General features: G+C 31.0%; 1 protein-coding gene across 8 annotated transcripts in view; it reads right to left on the reverse strand.

Moving 5' to 3' along the window:
* LOC122524374 (dystrophin, isoforms A/C/F/G/H-like) overlaps positions 1-22381 on the reverse strand; it is a 352972-nt gene that overhangs the window by 318496 nt on the left and 12095 nt on the right. For 5 of the 8 annotated variants that reach the window (XM_043646622.1, XM_043646603.1, XM_043646660.1 and 2 more), the window contains exons 12-31: positions 21885-22364; positions 21629-21789; positions 21168-21535; positions 20744-21096; positions 20236-20670; positions 19968-20120; positions 19407-19568; positions 18526-18828; positions 18292-18435; positions 18021-18191; positions 17735-17917; positions 17533-17649; positions 17349-17468; positions 14093-14317; positions 13345-13860; positions 12534-13171; positions 12141-12288; positions 11630-11743; positions 11376-11552; positions 11093-11312 (exon numbers count right to left, since the gene is read on the reverse strand). In XM_043646622.1, coding sequence (XP_043502557.1) covers positions 11093-11312; positions 11376-11552; positions 11630-11743; positions 12141-12288; positions 12534-13171; positions 13345-13860; positions 14093-14317; positions 17349-17468; positions 17533-17649; positions 17735-17917; positions 18021-18191; positions 18292-18435; positions 18526-18828; positions 19407-19568; positions 19968-20120; positions 20236-20670; positions 20744-21096; positions 21168-21535; positions 21629-21789; positions 21885-22364 — 5188 coding nt within the window. Of the gene's footprint in view, positions 1-11092; positions 11313-11375; positions 11553-11629; positions 11744-12140; positions 12289-12533; positions 13172-13344; positions 13861-14092; positions 14318-14620; positions 15950-16048; positions 16097-17348; positions 17469-17532; positions 17650-17734; positions 17918-18020; positions 18192-18291; positions 18436-18525; positions 18829-19406; positions 19569-19967; positions 20121-20235; positions 20671-20743; positions 21097-21167; positions 21536-21628; positions 21790-21884; positions 22365-22381 lie in introns of all 8 variants that reach the window. The other 3 variants (XM_043646671.1, XM_043646613.1, XM_043646641.1) reach the window with 3 other exon arrangements.

Consider the following 22381-nt stretch of genomic DNA (forward strand, 5'->3'; position numbering starts at 1 on the left):
ATACTAATACTAATACTAATACCAATGGGAAAGCGTATCACGGCCACCTCGTAGCCGGCATCATCGCAGGGGGTGTTCTTTCTCCCGCGGTCAATGTCACCCAACATCCCTGACTCCGGTTCCTGACACGAAGATACAGCCACTTTCAGTACGCTCCCACCGTTGGGACATTTCTTTCCACTGTCGCCATATCAAACGCGAGATAAAAAGAAAACGAAAACGTGAAATAGGAGGGAGGGAGAATGGCAAAACAAAAATCTACTCTAACTTTTTTTTTCTTTACTACGGTTTGACAAAATCGATACTAAAAGTATCGATTACGAGATTAAAAATGATTAATCATTCATTATTACGGTTAGAATAATAATTATTATACATAGATGAGCATCGTAGGAATAATAACGCGATACGATATTGATTATGATAATCTGATAGCGAAATGTAGTTTAATGTAACCTACAACTAAATGTAATTTTAACAACTTTTCTATACTTGATTGGACAATAATCGATGCAAAAATAATTTACTAGGATTAATTTTTTACATTGTAAAGGATTTTTTTTTTTTTTCTTTTTTTTGTTTTTATTCGACAAAGAATAAAGAGAAGGTATGAGGAATGGTTTGTTTGCGACACCCTATAAAATAAATAAGATTTTCCAATAAGAGGAGTGAGAATACGATTGGAAGAAGAAAAAGAAGAAGAAGAAGAATAAGAAGTGGAGAGAAAAAAGAAGCTAGTTCGAATCCGTACGATCTTCGTCGTTAAAATAAAAGCTATGACTTTCCCTCTTTTCTTCCCTTACCAACAAACCTTTGTTTCATGGTTTGACGATTTTTCTAGGATTTCCTTGGATCTCTTCTATGCGCCTGAGAGAGAAAGTGAACACTTGCTGGAATGGAATCAGACGATTTACGAGACATCCCTGAGGAGGTACATACACACACTGATTTCAAATGTTTCTCGATCTCTTTTATTCCACATATTTCTCTTTTCTAACATTTTATTCTTACACACTTCTTACTATACTTTATTTATTCTTATTTTATTTCGTTACAGACAGACCTTCGACTATTTCCTATCAAAAATATTAACCCTAAAAATATACTTTTGCAATTTATCATTTTATACTCAATCTATTAACTTTTTCTTTTTCCTTCCTGTCCTAATTTTTTTTATAGATCCAATTTTTTATTTCAATATTAACAACAAAATAATATATACTTTACTTTATGACGATTTATTACTATAACTTATCGAATACTGAACACCGGGATCGTAGCACGAATGATATACTTTTCTGTTTATTTTTATCTTTTGTCTTATTTTTTTCTTTTTTTTTTTATCCAATCCAAATCAGAGATGCGACGCTCACAAGTCAAGCACTTCGTCGCGATAAATTTACGTGGCGCACCTGCTACCCAACCGTGGAACCCTCGCATATTCATCCTGAGGTGCTTTCCAACACCAACTAGGGGACGAAGAGTGAAAGAGTGTAGAGAAAGAAGATGCGCCAGAAGGGAGGAGAAACAAAAAAAAAAGAAAAAAAAGAAAAGAAGAAAAAGATAGACAGAAAGAGAAAGAGTGAGAGAGCCAGAAAGTGAGAAAGAGAGAGAGAGAGAAAGATAGAAAAGAATAAAGGATGTCAATGAAAGAGCCAGGGATTTTTCAATATCCTATTCTTCATTTCGCCATGAGATTACAAGGGAGTCATAGAGCTATGGGACAAACGTGGTGCCGGGTGCACACTTCAAACTAGGAACTCGTGAAATTTGTCTCTCGCAAAAAAAATAAAAAAAAAATATATATATATAATCATCAATGCATTTAAATTATTTATCTAAAAGGATATTAAATTGTAAGATTGTTAAAGAAAATGATAAAAAAAAAAATATTTAAAAATAAAAACATTTCATAGTGGTACATCGTTTTAGGCTTACTTTTCATTTCTATCAATTAGAAGAACCCATAGAAATCTTCTTTTAAATAAATAATAAATAAATTATACCAACGAGTATATCGAGTTTTTTAAACTTTATTCACGAATAATTTTGATCTATTTTTTTTTTTTTTTAATAAAATTTAAAAATTATAATACGAGACGAAAGGGTAGTAAAAGTTTACAGGATATCATCCTACAGTGATACGTTTATCTTGGCATTCTGTTATCAAAACCTATATATCTCGTTACTTTTGCAAAGAGAATGAGAACGAGAACGAGAGAAAGAGAAAGAGAAAGAGAATGAGTGTGAGAGAGAGAGAGAGAGAGAGATGATATCACCATTAGACGATCATAAAGCACGTTCTAGTATAATAACAGTGAAAATGAATTAAATCTCAACACGCGAACTGAACGGCCATCCATCTTTTGTCTTCCATTAAACGTGTATATAGACACTAGGAGAACAATGGCTGACAACAACTCTATCTAGAAAACGAAAGATTAGAACTCGAGCTGATGGTGGGAAGTAGAAATTGTATTTGTTAATATCTCATATTTGAAAATCGTTTGTCGGGAATTCGTAACAGGAAGAACCTTCCACCTTTCTCATTTTCTTCCCCCTCTACCCTTCTTCTTAATCAGCACGCATGCGTCATTTACCATTAATCTTGTTCATTGTTCCCCTCTTTAGGTGGAAAGTCCGGATTCTCAAACTGCTTCGTACCTTCCACCCCCCCCCACCATCCTATTCCCTTACCCACTTCTCTTCTCAGACCACCCTTCCTTCTTCTTCTTCTTCTTGGCTTTGGCTATTATGGGGGTACCTCGTTCTAAAGTTTCTAGCGACAAAGACAGAAAGCCAGAGGGTGAAAGGGAGAGAGGAAGAAAGAAAGAGAGAGAGAGAAGGGAATCCCTGGGATCTATTAATATAAAGGATCGTATTTTCATTCATAGAACATACCGTACGAAATTCCACGTCACGATTTTAACACATCCTCCTAGTTCAAATTTCACCTAACTTTAGAATTATTGAATTAATTATCGTGCGGACTTTGAGAAATTATTCTTTTTTTTTTCATTCTCTCATTAAATATATTACAGGTAAACAAATGTGAAAAGATATGTTTGATTGGAAAGATTTAATTTGAAATTTTATGTACTCGCGGATTGAAATTCATTAATAATACAACAGATTTATATATATTCATTTTCACATCGCGAATGTGTATAATGAAAATTAAATTGCATTTTCGTTTAATCGTAAATAAAATCAATTTCAAATTTAATTTCACTTCATTTAACAATTGTGATTATTAATTTCCTTTTCACCGTTGTTTCTATCGAACAATATTAACGAGACTATAGGGAATAACGCACAAAGAATGTAAAATAAAAGAAATAAAAAATAAAAAAAATAAAAAGAAGAAAGGAGAAGAGGGAACAATTGGAATTTCATTAATCGTTACGAATTGCTAAGTAAAGACTGACAGAGTAAAATCAATAGAAGACTTGACTTGACAAGAGAAGTAAATCACCAAAGTACGACGAAAGTACGACAAAGTACGTCCAAGTTTCAATAGTGCAACACGGAGAGAAAGAGAAAGAGAAGATGAATTTAAAGGAACAAAATACTAAGAGTAGAGAAAATGGACAATTCAAAGAAGTTTAAAGGAAACCTGGTATAACTAAACTCACTCTCTATATATATATATATATATTTCTCTCTCTTTCAGCCAATGAAATTAATTCTTCGGTTAAAATACGAAAGACGTAACAAGTCTACCTGTTAAAGTAATCGCGTAAACGTAAAATCAAAGTTTCCTACTTTCCAACTTAAAATAAATATATCGGTGAGATAAGAAAAATGTATGTGTATGTTTAGGGTGGTCCAGCAGAGGGAATCCAAAAAGAAAAAGGTTATATGTAACCACAAGGAAATATCCTTTTTCATCTCGGAACTTAGCCCAACGAAGTTTTCCCTCTGGACACCAGTGTCTCCAATTAATTACGCTACGCTATGCTATTTCGTGAAAAGAAAACTAAAATAATAAAAAACATTAAAAAAATATAAAAAACGGAGATAAGAAAATTAAACACGGACCTTTCAACAACAACGTACAGAAAATGCTACAAATAAAACTACAAAAATAACAATAAAAAATAAAAGGAGAATCATAATTTCTAAAATGTATAATAATGAAAACAAATAAAAAAAGAAACAAGTAAGATCGGTTAAAAATATGTATATATTCAACGAGTGTTCCTAAAAATCATATACCGTTACGTTTAAATTTTTGCTTAAAACTTATTGATGTAAAATGTTTAAGATAAAGAAAATTTAGAAAAAATACCTCAATTACGTATTTAACGAATTTAAGTTGATAGTTTTATATACAAAAAAGCGAATTAAACAACTACAAAAATAATGTTGAGTAAACGATCCTAGCTAAAAATCGTACGTGTTGGTATAACTGTAAAAACAGGTGAAATATCCGGTTTTTTTTTATGTCTAACGATTGGTCATCCTTTGTTTTTAATGCAATATAAATGTTTTTTGATATTAAAATCAATTCAATACACATTAACACTATTTCTACCACAGTCTTGTATATATGATAATAATTTTAATCGAAAATTTCAAAGGATATTTTTTGGCACCTTTGTTAGAAATAGTGTTAAAGTAAAAAATTATGATTAGCTTACGTTAGATGTACTTTGTCCTTGTATCCAATGCTGCGTATTATCCATATCCATATCCATGGCTGCACGTATCCATATATGACACATGTCACTATATAACACTAAACACACTCGCGCACATATGCATATCACTCGCATAGAAAGAAAACGCACTAACACACGCGTATACGCGACGAGAAATGCATTTTTTACTTAACTATTGTAATATCGATGTTATATCTTCCGACGCTCGAAGAAGACTAACGATAAATACGAAAAGTAGCTACGAAATACAATCGACAGGTACCGAACATACACGAAGGTCAATGTATGTACAAATTCGTTGGTAATATTCTTCATAGAATAAATCTGTTAACAATGGAATATAAACAATGGCCGAGAGATGAGAGAGAGAGAAAAGAGAATATAAACAAATCATTCAACGGTCGAGGAAGTGTTTTTTCCTATAATTTATCCTCTTTTCTCCCTTCCCCATTTTGTAAACATTCTTCTCGGCTTTCGACGAGGCGTGTTTATACGTTTTCATATATAACGTATTATACATTTTTTACAACAATCATCTTCTCATTTACTTTAAATACAATGTTTTATATTCGCCTCTTTTAACGATACACTCTAATTAATAACATATCGATAATTAATCACGTTAATTGTACTTCGTTTTAAATACGATGTTTATATTGGAAACTGACCACCTAACGATGTCTGGTAAACAAAAAAAAACAATTTTAATATATAATAAAAAATATATATTAAGATAAGATTCATTTAAATAAAATAAAAAGACTAATAAATATTTTTTAATATATACTATGGAACTGATAAAATTTCCTCTGCGTAAAAAAAATAAAAGTAGAGTTTATTATGCTGCCAACCATGTTTTCTAAAGCCTTTTTTTTAGCTTAAGTTAAAGTTAGGTTAGGTTAAGTTAAAATTCTTTTAAGGAGTGTTTTTTTATATAACATTCCAAAGAATAAATTCTATCTATTACGCATGTTATTTCCATTACACATATACATATATAATCTTCTAATGGCATCGCATATAAAACGTAGTACACCTAACAAGAATATAAAAAATATAAACAAATTAGTAATACATAAACCGAAACACGTTCGGTACGCTTAAAAAAATGACGAAGAAGAAAGGAAAGTAGAGAGGAGATTAAACTAATCGAAAAAACACTTTCTCGATCGTTAAATGTTTTGTTTACATATACGTCTCTCTCTCTCTCTCTCTCTTTCACTGTTCGACCGGTCTTTGTACCTTTATTCTATTTAGAATTTCGTTAACGAATTTGTACATACATTGATCTTCGTGTATGTTCGGTATTTGTCGAGTATATTTCCTAGCTACTTTTCGTATTTATCGTTAGTCTTCTTCGAGCGTCGGAAGATGTAACATCGATATTACAATATTTAAGTAAAAAATGCATTTTTCGTCGCGTTTACGCGTGTGTTAGTGCGTATTCTTCCTATGCAAGTGATATGCATATGTGCGCGAGTGTGTTTAGTGTTATATAGTGACATGTGTCATATATGAATACGCACAGATTTGGATATGGATAATACGCAGCATTGGATATAAGAACAAAGTACATCTAACGTAAGCTAATCGTAATTTTTAACTTTAACACTATTTCTAACAAAGGTGCCAAAAAATATCTTTTAACATTTTCGATTAAAATTATTATCATATACACAAGACCATGATAGAAATAGTGTTAATGTGTATTGAATTGATTTTAATATCAGAAAACATTTATATTGCATTAAAAACAAAGGATGACCAATCGTTAGACGTAAAAAAAAACCGGATATTTCACCTGTTTTTACAGTTATATCAACACGTATAATTTTTAGCTAGGACATTAAATCTACATTATTTTCTTACATTATATTATTATCTATATTATTTTCGTAATTGTTTAATTCGCTTTTTTGTATATAAAATTATCAACTTAAATTCGTTAAATACGTAATTGAGGTATTGTTTTTCTAAATTTTCTTTATCTTAAACATTTTACATCAATAGTTTTCAAGCGAAAATCTAAACGTAACGGTGTACAATTTTAGCGAATACTCATTATATATAAAAACAAAAACTTAAAATAACTGATCCAAATTTGCTTGGCAAACGCAGAATCACCCTCAATGCTGACCTCCAGCCCTCTGACAGCTCTTACTGAGTAAGGGGGTGAGGGGTTGGTTCTCTTCGGAACGCATTAGCAAGCTGGTTGTTTCCTATGGCGTGCCCACTAACTGCTACCCTGTCTTAATGGACCGTTTTACTCTGACCAACCAGACGACTCACCACCAAGTCAGATTACAAGCTTGGACACTGTAGTTGTGCCTGCGTTTAACCAGCTTCTATCTCTCCTACCAAATCCTCGTCCCCCCTTATCTTTCTCATCCCCATTCTACCCCCTTTCATACCCCCCTTATATACTCTCTTCTCCTTCTTCTACTACATACACAAAGAGACCAGGTTGATTGTCGGTAAAGTAATGAACGTGGCTTTTAAACACGACAGGAAACAGCACATACATTTTGTTTTTTATTTACTTTTCTTTTTCTTCGTTTTGTCTTTTTATTAAAGTTTCTAGTAATTGGTGGAAATGTTGGTCGCAATGTTCACGAGACTTCAATAGTATCCCGGTCAAATTGATCTACGGATGTTTACGGTCAACTGTACTTGTTCGTTTACCTTTTTTTTGATTAATTACAAATTTAATCTACTATTGTTGAACGATATTCAGTAAAATAAAGTACAATACATACGTAGCATTTCGCAAATCTAACACCAATATCTTGATTATCTTCGAATATTATTTTTTTAATAACGTATCAATATCTTCGTATAAGAACACTTTATAACGTTTTTATACATTAAAAGAAAAAATATCTCAAATTGAAATCCTTCGGAATAATAACACTAACGCACACGCGTAAAGATTACTCTCAAAGAATCTCTTTGGCATCTCTATAAACCCCAACCCCCCAATTTTAAATATCGACATCACCCGATTCGATATCCAATTCGGAATGGTTTCCATGAGAGAATTGAGACATCGAATTCGACATCAAAGTCGGATAACGCACCCTATTTTCAACGATGACCCTTTCGATCGGTCGATAAAATACTCGTTCGCTTGCAAACCAAGTCACGAACTAAAGAAATATATCTGTGTATATGAGAAAGAGAGAAAGATTTAATTATTGATTATGAACAAAAGTTAACTCATTCTGTTAAAAACAAGTTAAATCATTCTAGTGTAACTTTAATCATTTTCAAACGAATAAAATAACGAACCGGAGAAAAAAGCGTTAATCAAAAGCAAATAATGATTCGTAAATTAAATAATAAAATCGATCGTAATTCCTTGACCAAAAGTATCGAAGAAATTAATTAATAACGAAACATAGTAAAAACAAAATATACAACCACAAAACAAAAACAAAATCTATGCATATGAGATGGAAAGAGAGAAGAAAATAAACCCATTGACCAAAGATAAAAGTTAATCCAACCAATACTGACACTGCAAACGTAACTGTAATTATTCGGTTTTTCATTAAACTCAACGAACGAAAAGAGCTTTTTCCTCTCGCGTATTTATTTCTATCTTTGTCTTTCTCTCTCTCTCTCTCTTTCTTTCTTTATCTCTCTTTCTCTCTCTATCTTTTTCTCTTTCATTAAAAAAAGAAATCAAAGAGAAAAATCATCGATACAATCTCTCTGCTTCACTTATTTACATTTCAATACATTTTTCAAGTTTATATAAGCCGAATGAAAATGAATGAAAATGTTCTTTTTATCAATTAAGTTTATTCATCATTTTTTCACGCGCGTCTTTTCTCCTCGCTAAGTTTACTTATCATTGTTCTTATCAGTCAGGCTATAAGAGACTATGAAAATGTGATTATCATTGAAATCGCGTTAATGAGAAGAGTCCATTGTTTATTATCCAACCTTTTGCCAATTCCATGATGAATCGTTAGAAAGAGAAAGAGAAAGAGAAAAAGGGTTGCGTCTGTCACCGAGTGGATTTATGTGAATTCATTTCTTCCATCTTCAGTCATCCTCAGTCTCGAATACCTCATTATCAGTCGCAGTAACACTCCTATACGAAAAGGGTGAAGAAAAAGTAAAAGAATAATAAAAGAAGAAGCGAGACAGAAACAACGATCCGCTAATGAAATCTTACACTTGAGAATCATAATTGTATAATTTTATTTAATTATAAAGAAAGTTATAATTTACAAGTTCGAGAAATACGATTAATAAATATATAGCGTAAAATACATATTAACGTTAAACCTACCGACACTTTACGTATACCTATTCATACTTTTTTAAATAAGAAAAAAACATATCTTAAATATAGAATGAGATTTTTGTCAATTGGATGGAGAGAACGATATATTTTATCTTTTATTTAATTAGAAATGAATAATTTACATTTTGTAAATTATCACATTTTTATAAATTACAGAATTCGGTCATTTGACTCCGAATGGTAGGTTTAGCGTTAAATGTTACATTAAGGGAGCAGGAGGACTGGAATGGGGGATATGGGGAAGAGAATGTAAGAGGTTGGCCGTAGAAATTTCACTCGATTGAAATTTAATAATAACTGCTGCAACTTCTTCAAGGAAAACTTCGAAACGGTTAAGCTAATTGCGATAGGCTAATGAATTCTCTCAGTGAACGAGAGAGAAAGAGAAAGAGAGAGAAATAACGGAAAGGGGGTAAAGAGAAAAGAGAAGGAAATTAAATTGAGTCAGTGAGTCGGAAACATTGAGTTTTCCTGTACTTTCTTCCTCGTCTTCAAACTCCTCGTCTATGCTGCTTCTTCTTTTTTTTTTTTTGCTTTCTCTATCTCTAATATCGTGCACCTTATCATAATACTTTTTAAGCACGAGCACGCAAATAACTCATTGCACTTTAAACAACGTAGTAAGTACGTTTTTAATCGTAATTGAAGTCTGAGAATGTTAATAAATTTTACTTTTTCAAGATACGCAACAACACATTTTATTACTACGTTGTTTAACAGTGCCGCCCCGTTAAAAGGCAACCCTTTTTACACGTGCGTTTATTAAAAACTTTGTTACCTTTCAATGATACCTAATAATAATTTGTTACTAATAGATGGCGTTAGTTAGAAACATTATCGACAAAGTACGAAATGAAATCTACTTTCAGGAGCACAATCATCGTATTATTTAAATAGAAATTGATTATAGAAAAATAAAAAGAAAAATAAATTAATCAACAGGATGACACACCAATAGAAGAAACAAAGAAGGGGAAGAAATATAGTGTAGGATAAAAATTTAAATATAATAGAATGAACACAGAAAGAGGGGATAAACGTGATTATTAAGAAACATTAAGCATTCACACGTACGATCCTCTTTACGCTCGTTATTCTTCATCCTTCATCATTTCCCATTGTATTCCAAGCCACGCGCGTATGCAAACAAAAATCCATCGTTAGGATATTATATAAATCGTTGTTACTTGTGATAAAGTAAAAAAAAAAAAAAAGAAAATCAATTAATAATTAATAATTAAAAGTTTTTTAAATCAGCCCAACGCATATATACGATCAAATTATTAATTATTTAAGTAATTAATTATTAAAACAGAATATCACATTGTTATAAAAAAAAAAGAATACTAACAACCGGTTTGAAAAGTGTCAGAAGAAAAATGAAAAAGTTTGGTGAAACGTAGAGAAGAAGAAAAGTTAAATCTTGTAATTCTTGACACGGGTTAAGTGTGTCCAACACACGAGAAAAACTTGTCTGTTTGTGTGAGTGACGAGGAGGGTCACTGATTCATTCACATACAGGGTAAAGAACATTATTTCATCCACCCATCCATCCATCCAACGAGTCAGCCTCTTTCTTTCGGTTCCCCTTGTCTTCCTCCTCCCATCAACGCTCGAAACCACCGTAACAAATTACATAGAACATACACGTGCTGTGTCTTTATGCTGGGATGTTGTGGTACGTGTTGTGCTACGTGCAACGTGCAGAAGGAAACGACGCGTATAACACGAGAACGGAACGAACGTACCACCCACGACTCGATGGAAGCTTTCTTGCGGTACCAATGAAATTTCACGGCTGAGCATGTCAAATGGAGCAAGAGATGAGAAACGATAAGGAGGAACGATAAAAACTACCACGAGATGACTACTAAAACAACAAAGAGAGTAACCCGACAAAAAATTATATACAACGGAATGAAAGTTGTTTCGGCTTATTCGCGTTACGATAGATACTTTTATTTTCTTCGTGATAAAAAAGAAATTACTAAAAATAACAAAGATAACAAAAAATAATTTCAATCTGTTTAGAATAAAAATTGTTTCAACATATTCGTAGAATGATTATCTTTCAATTATTTCCTTAAGAATAATAAATGTTGTAATTACTCACGTTTCGGTTGTACAGTAGCCGCATCCGATGCAATGGTCACTATTTCTCGATTTGGTCCTTCGTTAAAGTTCTTCACAAATTGCCAATCTTCTCTCAATTTCTTCAATTTTTCTTGTAGTTCGATAGATATTGGTTGTTTGGCTGCTTCACACTCCTTTTCCAGATTGGTATAATTTTCCAGTACATCTTTTACTTCCATTTCACGATCCACCACGCTAAGCTACATATCATCAAAATAAATTACATTTTTTTTTACATTGTAACGTGTAATGAACAAACTCACCTTAATATTATTAATTACATCGGTTCTCTCGTTTTGAGGTAACTCCTGTGCGATATTTAATCTCGTACGGACTTCCATAATCCATGTCATTACGGTGTCCAAACAGTTGATATATTTTTTTAAAGAAGTTAGTTTACTTTCGACATATTCACGATGACTCGAAAGATTAGACTTTGCCTAATTAATGAAAATCATTTTTACTAAAACATTCAAACTGAAATTGATGATAAACATTAATTAGAAATATACAATACCTTATCCATATCAGCTAAAAGTTTGTTATACACATCTTCCCCGCGTTGACTACTTTGCTGACTCATGAGTACCTGTGTATCTCTTTTCCTCGAAATAAGTTCTTCCTCTCTGGCCTTGAAAAAAATAATTTGGTCCACGCTTTTAATTAACGATCGATATTTTCCAATATGCACGTTTACAATTAATAAACGAGACAAATATAAAGAAACAACATGCATCGGTAAGTTGCATACGTAAGATAAACAGTAGTGAGAGTTTAATACTATTTATATCTTGGCACACTTTCGCTTGCGCAGTCAACTCATGAAATTTGAAGATATTATTAGGATTCGCGTATTATACTTCTTTTTAATTGTAACAATGCATTAAATTATATTCACCAGTTATTGTAGAAAAGAGATCAAACATTTCATTACAAAATTCTAACGATTTTGTATTATTATATACATATATTCATATTTTTATGATTACATAAAAAATTTAATAATTTATTAAAAAATAATAACGTACCTTGATCAAGGACAACCTAATCGAAAGTGATGTTTCATCAGATGGATTAGCCATAGAAAGTAGCAACGAATTAACTTGTTCAATGACGTGATAAGTAGCCTTTGTAATCCTACCTTCGCTTGAAACTTTTTTCTCGATTGCCAAATTCCTGCAAAAATAAATAACATTTGTTACCATAAAAGTGATAAAAAAAAAAAAGAATGATTTTATTTAATAATTACAATGAATGCAATTCTAAACGAAAATGTGTAACTTGTTATTTAATCATAGAATGCTTACGAAGTTTTCATATAAAAATATTTATACGCGATATCATAAAAATAATGAATTTATTTTATTAAATTTAATACTGAATGAAAAGATATGATTTAAACGGAAAAACCTGTTGCGTACCTTTCCTTGTATGCATTGATTTCAGTCAACAAACGATTCCACTTATGTTTGATATTCTCCATCGTGTTATGTAACTCAGCAACATCTTCGGAAGAAGCACGGCTCGATATGTCAGCATAGGAAGCACTGATATTATTCTTGGTTCTTTGCATGCGAGAAACTTCTTGCTCGAGTTCATACATTTTCGTTTTCGATACTTTCGAATGAGGCAAGGAAAGTAATTTTTTTAATGCGTCCTCGCTTTTTTCCAACCATTCGGAAAATGCGCGACACATATTTTGAAATTCGTTCCACGATTCGAAGCATTTATTCCAACGATTATATCTCTCGATATAACGTTCGTTGATGCTGTTCCAATCAGCATGCAATTTTTCGATCAAACACTTAATATGTTCTACTTGTTCCTTCTTCGATTGACGTGCAATATTTTCCGAAGCTGAACTCAACTCGTCCAAGTTTGTTTTAAGTATATTTATAGCGTTGTTTATCTTTTTCAAACACTCTTCTTGATTATTAAATAACTCGTAGTCTTTTCCATTCAATGGTGCAGAATTTAAAGATCTTGACACTGTCAATGTTGCTTCCTTTATTTTATTTGCTCTCGTTATTATACTTTGCGCATTTGGTCCTCCAACATCCTAAACACAAATAAAATAATATTTATTTCGCGTAGATTCTTTTAAACAAAATTCAAAAGTGTTATATTTTTTATATTTTAATATATATATATTTAAAATAACATTTGTTTAATCGACACGAATTTTCCAAATCAACCACCAATACATAATGCATTTCATTTTAATATACTTACCAATTCCATTTTCTTATCAGTCACGTGTTTATCCTTATCCTTGCTACCACTGTATCTTTTAAATTGCGAACTAATTTCTTGCCACTTGGCATTAATATTATAACGAGTAGTTTCCGAAAATGCAACGTTCAATCTCTTCAATTCAACGCTCAACTCATTAAATTTATGAATTAATTCTTGTTTGGCATCAAATTCGACAGTAAACGATTCCAGTTGTCCCTCGTAATTGTTGGCCTCTTCTAATTTTTGTGGTACGTCTCTGAACCATTCTTCAAATTCCAAAAGGATTCTGTTGTATTGCCTTAATACTTCCTCAGCTCTTTGAGCTTGGATACGTCGTGATTCGGTTTCGGTCATCACTTGATGCCACTTGTTTCTTAATTTATCTTGAAGTTCATTATTTATTTTTTCTGCACGTACAGGATCCAAGGTGTGCACTGTCATAACTAAACCATCACCTTTGCTAATCAATGCAGCAGCATCGGGAGCAAGCATACTAATTTCGCTCTTAAGTGTCTGCAATTAATATTTAATGATGATAATAATAATTACTTAAAAATACGGTAAAATTTTTTGTTTAAATCCAGATAATTAATCATTCGTAAAAATTACTATTGCAATTTTATTTTCTTATTGAATAAAAATTCCCCTTAAATTATATTCACATGTTTTTAATTTACGTATTCATTTTTACGAAGTAATTTTCACTAAGATTAATTGTTTAAAAATTTAAATTTAAAAAACGAACCTCAAGACGTTTGGTAGGATCCTTCTCGTTACTGATGCTAGTAATAGTCATCAAAATAACATCCATTCTATTTAACATCAATTGTGCCGACCTTTCAAATTCTAAAATTTTCTTTTCTATATTAGCTCGTGACGAATTTGAAAAATGACCGTACGATCTTTTCTCAGAGTAAGTTTTCTGTTCAGTTTTTTGTGGCAATACCTGTTGCGAATGTTCAAGTTTTATCTATCAAAAGAAAATGTTAATTTAATGAAAACGTTAATTTAATGAAAATAATGTTTTAAATGTTAAACGAAAAGTGAGGAGAATTAAATCGTAGCGATAAACCTATGCGAAATATTATTAATAATAATTAGAAATAGAATAAACGCATGTTATAAAATATTATTATTATCATTATTACTATTATTATTACTATTATTATTATTATTATTATTATTAAAATTATTATTTGTTAACCTAACGATGGAAAAACGCGTTACATGTTTTTAGCCAATATGGTTTGACCAGTTGACCATTTAAAATTACCTTGTCCAAGAGGTGCTCAACATGCTCTCCCGAATTAATATCTTCTCCTTCGGAACTAGAACTAGCTACATCGATTTCAGTATCGTCTGAAAATATTAATGCATCGTCAGTTTCCTTGTCGCTTCCATAAAAACTGTCACAATCCTCCAACGTATCATCTTTCGAGAAACTCCTGATACGTTTCAATAATGGCGACTTTCTGTACTGTAATTTCTCAAGATCACAAGTCGGCCTTTTAATCGTTTCAATTTCATCATTTTTCTTAATCGTATCTTCGTGAAATTCGACCATTTTATTATTATCACTTTTTCTCAAGGTATCATCAAGAATCAAATATTCCGCAACGCTTTCTTTATCCTTCAACGAACGACTCGCAATTGTTTCCAATTTGTGAGATTTATCAATCAAATTCGTTCTAGTTTCTAAAGTATTCTGAACGTTCGAATTACCCGAATTAGATTCGTTATTGGTATTATCCAATTTAAGAGTAAGTTTTTTAACATTCCATACTTTGCATTGTTCGCTACCAGATTTTTTCTTTTTCAAAATCGGTATCAATTCTTTTTTCCTACCAACAATTCCAGCAGTATTTATGCCAACCGCAGTTGATACTTTATCTCGTGATTCTCTATCTTCCGTATCAGTGTCTATAGACTCCGGTTCTGTTTCTGTATCCTCAACAATTTCAACTCTTTCAACAGCCAATGGTAATAAACCTGCGCTGACATTTGCACTTGGTAAAATAACGTGATCTTCAGGAGAAGCAACAGATTTAACTATTTCCATTTCTTTGACTTCGACGATACGGAAAGGATTAGGTTGTACGTTTGACGTATGAAACGGTTTAGAATCCGTAGCGGTCAAAGTATTGGTGGACACTTTGAAGAACAATGTACTATTTTTGGATAGGAAAAATTCTTCCTCTTCTGTTGTACAAGTTTGCGGAATATCGCAGGCCAAAAAACGAGTGTCGCGTAAATCATCGATGTGTACATTCTGCGGCTGTGATGTTTGAACAACGTCGGGTATCGAACTCATGTCTAATTTTCTTCTAACAGCTTTGTTAACGTCTACGATTCTAGTTTTAACTTTGTCAGATTTAGTCGATGATTTTCTACTTCGATGTGGAATTTCGATAGGTGAACTTTCAGGGGTTCGTATAATCGTACATTGATTGTCGTCAAATGCAGGATTTAAATAACCGATACCATACACTTCATTGTTCTCATCCAACAATGTTGTTTCTTTTTTAACTAAATATACTGAATTTTGTTCGGATTTTCTAGATAATTTTTCATTCCCGTTATTGTCTCTCCCCTTATTATTATTATTATTATTATTGCTATTATGATGATTATTATTATTGTTACTATTATTATTATTATTATTGTTGTTATTATTATTATGATTGTTGTTATTAATATTATTTTTCTTAGTTCTCAGTAATAAATTGTCTTTCATTGCGTAGATCCGTTCCTGTGAAAATATTATACGTAAAATGATTTCATGAAGGAAATGATAATGATGATAATAATGATGATAATGATTGTTAGATTTAGAGAGGAGCATGTTAATGAAGTGACAATATCAAAATAAGCATAACCAAGTATACAGATGTGTGGTAATAAGCGACAATGCGTTTATTTCATTGTGCGAGTATGTGAAAGCCGAAATCCTTGCGTTTATCCATCACCGATGCAAGAAGAAGAGTTTAACTTTATTTTCATAATTATTTTTTTCTTTTTTCATCGTAACATTTCTTCCCAAATTTTTCTTCATCAAGTTAAGAAAAATCCTGATAAAAGGGGAGAGACAAAAAGTATTTATTGTATATATAGATATATATATATATATATCGTAAATAATGATGGCAGATACGTGTAATAATATTGTCCATTCACCAAATGACTTGTACAAAAATCGTACAAATCGCATAATACATTATTTACATAGGCAGAGCCACCTCTTGGACGGTACGACATCAACAAGCGAAAATTGATACATATATTTTATTGATTTAATTATATTTATATATATATTTGCATAATACGATCAAAATAAAAATTTGATTATAATGTAAGATCGAAATCTTATATACAATATATATAATGGAGTCGAAAATATATAAATTGTGATGAAAATAAAACGAAAAAGGCGCGCATAAATTTCTAACTTACATTATTAAGGATATAGACCAAAATTTTGTGTTCATTTCTATTAAAGCAATTATTTTTAAAATGTATTATATACTATTACCGTTTCTTACTTTTTTTTTTCTAATTTAACAAATTTTTAATCAGCTTCTTTATATATTTTTTTTGTACGCAAGAAAACAAAATTTGTCGATACCCTTAATAATATAACACACGTTTAGTATGATACGAAAAATTCATTGTACGCAAGCTAAGTAATCCTCTTTCATCCCTACAAATCTAAATATTCTACTACTAATGACAAAAATAGAGCTTTTTTAATGCATATTAATTAGAAGAAAAAAAATTCTTTGTAAAAGATATACGTAATGGTACTATAGTAAGCACAAGCATTACATATACCAAACGTTAAATAAGTGTAAAGCAAGGTATATAAAAAGCCATGAGTGAATAAGCAGTGCATGATAAACGTTTCAATCAAAAATTCTATATAACAACACATTAAAATGAATTCATAATTTATAATTAAATGTACATATATAAAAAAAAATTATATAATAAACATTTTCACGTACTTGGATTTTATTAGAAATTTCTTCCCACTTATCACATATTTCTGCTATTTTCGGATAAAATGCATAACGTTGAAGTTGACTAACTTTAAGCTTCGCTTCTATTATTTCACTTTGTATTGCCTAATGAAATACAAGACATTCTATAATTCAAGTTATGTTTAAACAAAATGTAGACATTATTTACCTTGTATTGTTCGAAGTGATGTTCCGTTAATTGTTCCATCGGGATCGTGTCTAATCTATTGAATTTTTCTTCAACTTGCAACAACCATGCCTTTATCTCATCAACATTTGGTTCCTCCTTAGACAAAAAAAAAACGATAATTATACTAACATTAAATCACAAAGAAATTAATCTCAACGAAAAAAAAAAAAGAAATATGTACCTCAGAATTACTGCAAAGACGTAATCTTCTTTCCGTGTTAGCTAATTTAACAAAAACGTCGGATAATTTTTCTTTCAATTGTTCGAGATAAGACGGGTCGCATAGTTTTAAAAATTCATCTTGTGATTTTAACAATTTATCTTTAACCGCGTTTAATTTTGGTAGTACTTCCGTCAAAGTTTCCTATATAATTGTAAACAATAATTCATCAATTTCTATAATCAACAAATTATTCGAAATATTCTAAAATGTAATCATTATTTTGTATATTTTTAATTTTTCATACCCGCACATATATCGCATTAACAGGTAAATCAAGCATATTCTTTTGCGCATCCAATTCCTTGTTAATACTATCCAACGAAATATTCATAAAAGACAAACTTTTATATATATCACGAGATAAATCTAACGCCGTTTCTAATATCGATTTCGATTCGGTAATTTGTAATCCAAGCTATAAAAATAAAAATAGACAAAAGAGGATACAAAAAAATTCAATTTAAAATTACAAAATAATATATATATATATATAAACAATCGAATTATTTATACACCTTATTATATAATTCTTTTAGTGTATCTATCTTTTTGGAAAACTTTTCAGGCTCGCTGACACTCCTCTCTTCGACTAATTTTCTACCAGCAACTATGATGTTCTCGATTTCGCTTTTAATTTCGCTTAAAGTTTGATAAAATCTCTGAAAATATGAAATTAATTTTACACACAACATTTAGATCGAATTTTACTGTGAAAAAAAAGAAAACAAATTCTAAACCGATAATGTTACCAAGCAATGTTTTAGTTGTCCTTCGATAGCTTCCGGATCTTCTGATGATAATTCTAACAAACACGTTGCTTCTTCGATACCTCGAAGTTCTCTTAAAGCACGAGATAATCTAGGTTCCAAATTAGTTGAACAACGAAAACGTTGAAACTTTTTCTGTACTTCGACAAATTTTTGCTCGATCAGAGTCATTTGTTCTTCGAGTCTGTGAGCTGCTTCTTCTTTACCAGACGATTTATACGTCTCAATTTGTGCTGCCATTTCTTTAAGCGTGGCACTTTGATGTTCCATTTCTTGCATCAATTTCTGTGAGAATATCGCATAATTACACGTATAAAAGTAAATTGGTAAAATTTCACGCGAGAATAAGACGGGTTAAAAAATGATTGAAGATCAATCGTATATCTGATCTAACGAGTAAATTATTTATATATATTGTAAAAATTTTAACGACCTCTATATATATATATATTAACTATAACGAAGCTTAATTTAAACAGAAATTAATTTTAAAACATTTCATGCTATTTATTAATAAAATATTATATTGTGCACAAGTTGACACGCTTATCTATCGCGAAACGTGTATTAAATAGAAAGCATTAAATAATAAGGAGATTGTATAATTAGTTAAAACACACCAATTAATTAGCAACCAAAATGAAAAAAGTAACTGATACTAATTTGATTTAAAAACGAACACGTATGTAATATAACATAAAACACATACATATTAAACTCTCTCTTATAAAACACATTTCAATATATGCAGACGAATGTTTTCGTCTGCATACTGTTTTGTTTAAATACAACATTGAATTAATTTAAATCCGTGTTATATGAGAGTTGAGTGTACATAGAAAGAAACAATATAGAAAACAGACCTGATAATCATGTGGCAAATCATCGGCAGTGAGATCGCAGTCAAGACGTGCAGTTAGTACAGAATCTACTTGCGTTAAGGAGTGCTGAAGAGCAAGAATTCGGCCTTCCGATTGTTGCGCTTGTTTCACCGATCCTTCCAACAGCTTCGCTCGTTGACCTGCCTACTCAAAGTAAAACTCTATCTTCCTGCTTAACTTTTTATCAAGCGAATCTAATATTTTTTCACCATTGTTCTTTCTTTTTTTCTTTTTTTCGTTATTACGAACACTAATAGAACTATTATTTCTTTTAACGTAAAAATTCACAGCATACCGTATGATTCCATGCGATTATAAACGTATTCATATTCGATGGTTAGATTCTATTCTAATACAATTTTCTCTCTCGCACATTTGTTTTTCTTTTTCTTTTTTTTTCTCTTTTTTTTTTTTAACATTCCAAGCTTTTTTTAACATATATTTACAATTCATCATTGACCATTAATTAATATCGCTGATATTGGTGAGACACATATGTATTGTACAAAAAAAAAAAGAAAAGAAAAGAGAAAAAGAACGTACCTGTCCGTTTAGATTTTCCCAACGATTGGTTAAAGCTTCTACGTCCGTTTGTATGGATTGCGTCATGATATTACTATCAACCAGTTGCTTACCAATTTCTTGAATTTTTTCTTGCCTAGACTCTGGATGATTTCTTATATAATTTTCAAGATCCTTTTAATTGAATAAATTTACGAAATATTTATATTAATTTTTGCTTTTTTTTTTTTTTTTTAAATGTAATAAATAATATAGTAAGAATTATATATAAAAATAAATTGAAACTTACGTCAAGTTCCTCGGAAATTTCTTCCGCGTCGGCAGCACACTTCGTTGACTTTTTTAATCTTTTTTCTAATTTATCCAACCAGTCACTCTCTTGAGCAACCAAAGCACGAAATTCGCCGTATTCGTGTGTAGCATTTTGTAAATGTCTATAACGTTCATAAATCCGATCCGTGACATCGGTCCAGCGTGCATTTAAGAAAGTAAATCTTCTTCCTAATTCTTTAACGGATGAACCTTCCGAACTCAAAAGTTTGTCGTTTCCCATTTCGTTTAAATTCCTAAATTCTTCAACGCGTTTATCAATCTTATCCTTTAAAGTCTGATATCGACCGCGAACTTGAAATAGTTCAACCGATGACGTTATTTTAATGTCTGCTGGTATTTCTTTCTCCAAATCCGATAACCATTTAGTAAAATCGTCGATTCCGTTCACAATCTGATCGTTCAAATGATTTAAAAGTATTTCGATCAAATTTATAAGTAAAAAACAAAGAAATTATTTAACTCACCTCGTCGTTTTTCTTTAAAGCCGCTTCGTATTTATCAATCAAACTTTTAGCATCGTCCGTGACCGTATTCCATTTGCACGAAATATCTTCAACTTTGTTATTCAATACACTGGCAAAGTTAGGCTCGGAATTTTCAAGTAATTTATTTGTTGATATTTGAAGTGTCTCTACTTTCGGTTTAGTTTCGTCTATTTCTCGAGAAAATGCTCGCACCTGTTCTAATTTATATTCCGTCATTTTGATGTCATTTAAATCAGTGTTCTTTGATATTTCTGCTATATGTCCCATAGATTTGTCAAGCCAACTTTCCAACGTTAAAAGTTCCTTGTCAAATGTTTCTAATAATTTAATATCTACGAAAATAATATAATATTTAATTTACAATATTAATAATCATTTCATTTCAATGAATTCGTGTGATTACCTCTTAAAAGGTTCTGTTGTCTTTCTTCCAATATTATTGGAATGTCACTCCATTTAGTATTAAGATCTTGTAATTCATTTCTCAACTTTTGCGCTTGAGTATCGTCGGTAGTTTTAGTTATTAATTCGTGACCCGTTGAATTAACGTAATCAAACGTATCTTGATATTTTTTCAATGTGTTAGCAAGATCTTGGAATTTTTTAACTTGTTCTTCCATAGTCTTTTTGTCAGATATTATAGTATGTTCGGATAATAATAAACTTTCGACGCTATTAACGAATGTCATCAGATTCGTGATAGACTCAGTATATTTCTTAGGTGGAATTTTTTCGATTTTATCTGTTATTTCGTTTAAACGATCGGATAATCTAAAAGTTTAATATTTGTATTATATTTGTAATTAATAATAAATGAATACAACAAAAATATTCTATTAATTAATATTCAAGTTATACACTTACAATTTTAGCATTTTTTCCCAATTAGAAAACAATGTATTTGTATCGGCATTTAATTTATTATTTTCACTGGCTACCGAGTGATTACTTTCGGAAAGTTCTTTAACTTTGTCAATTAATTTTTTAACACGTTCGTCGTGTGATTTCATCGATTTCATTTTTACCTAATTAAATAGACAACAACAACAACAACAATAAAAAAATATTAATTCGACGTAAATAAATAAAATCATTGGTAACACGAAGTACCTCTGCTTACCCTGAAAATATCTATTTGATTATTAGCTTTATTAATCTCGAACCATTTGGTATAACTATCTAACATCATATTCAAGCTATCCAACTCGTTACGAAATTTTTTGATTTCTTCCAAATAAGATATACGATTTTTAATTTCTTGTAAACGATTACTAGTGGCCGACCAACAATGTTGAATATCTTCTAATTTCTTTCTCGCATCTTCACTTGACTCATTCGTATTTTCTAATTCCTCGACGAATCGTTTTCCTAATTCGAGAACTTTGTCGTATTCGCTTTTGTGCAATTCGATATCTGCCAAAGTATCTTCGTAGACAACTTTTTTTTCGTCAACACTTAATTCGTCAAAAACACCCTCAGATCGGCCAATTTCCAAATCAACGTAATCCAACCATTTGTAAAGCCCAAGTAATGCCGATTCAAATTCGTGTTTGGTCGTATTGTCTAAACGTCGTTTTTTCATATCGTTCTGTGGCGTCGACTAAAGTAATCAAACTG

This window comes from Polistes fuscatus, unplaced genomic scaffold (genome assembly GCF_010416935.1).
Source record: "Polistes fuscatus isolate 324 unplaced genomic scaffold, CU_Pfus_HIC Scaffold10, whole genome shotgun sequence".
Lineage (NCBI taxonomy): Eukaryota > Metazoa > Arthropoda > Insecta > Hymenoptera > Vespidae > Polistes > Polistes fuscatus.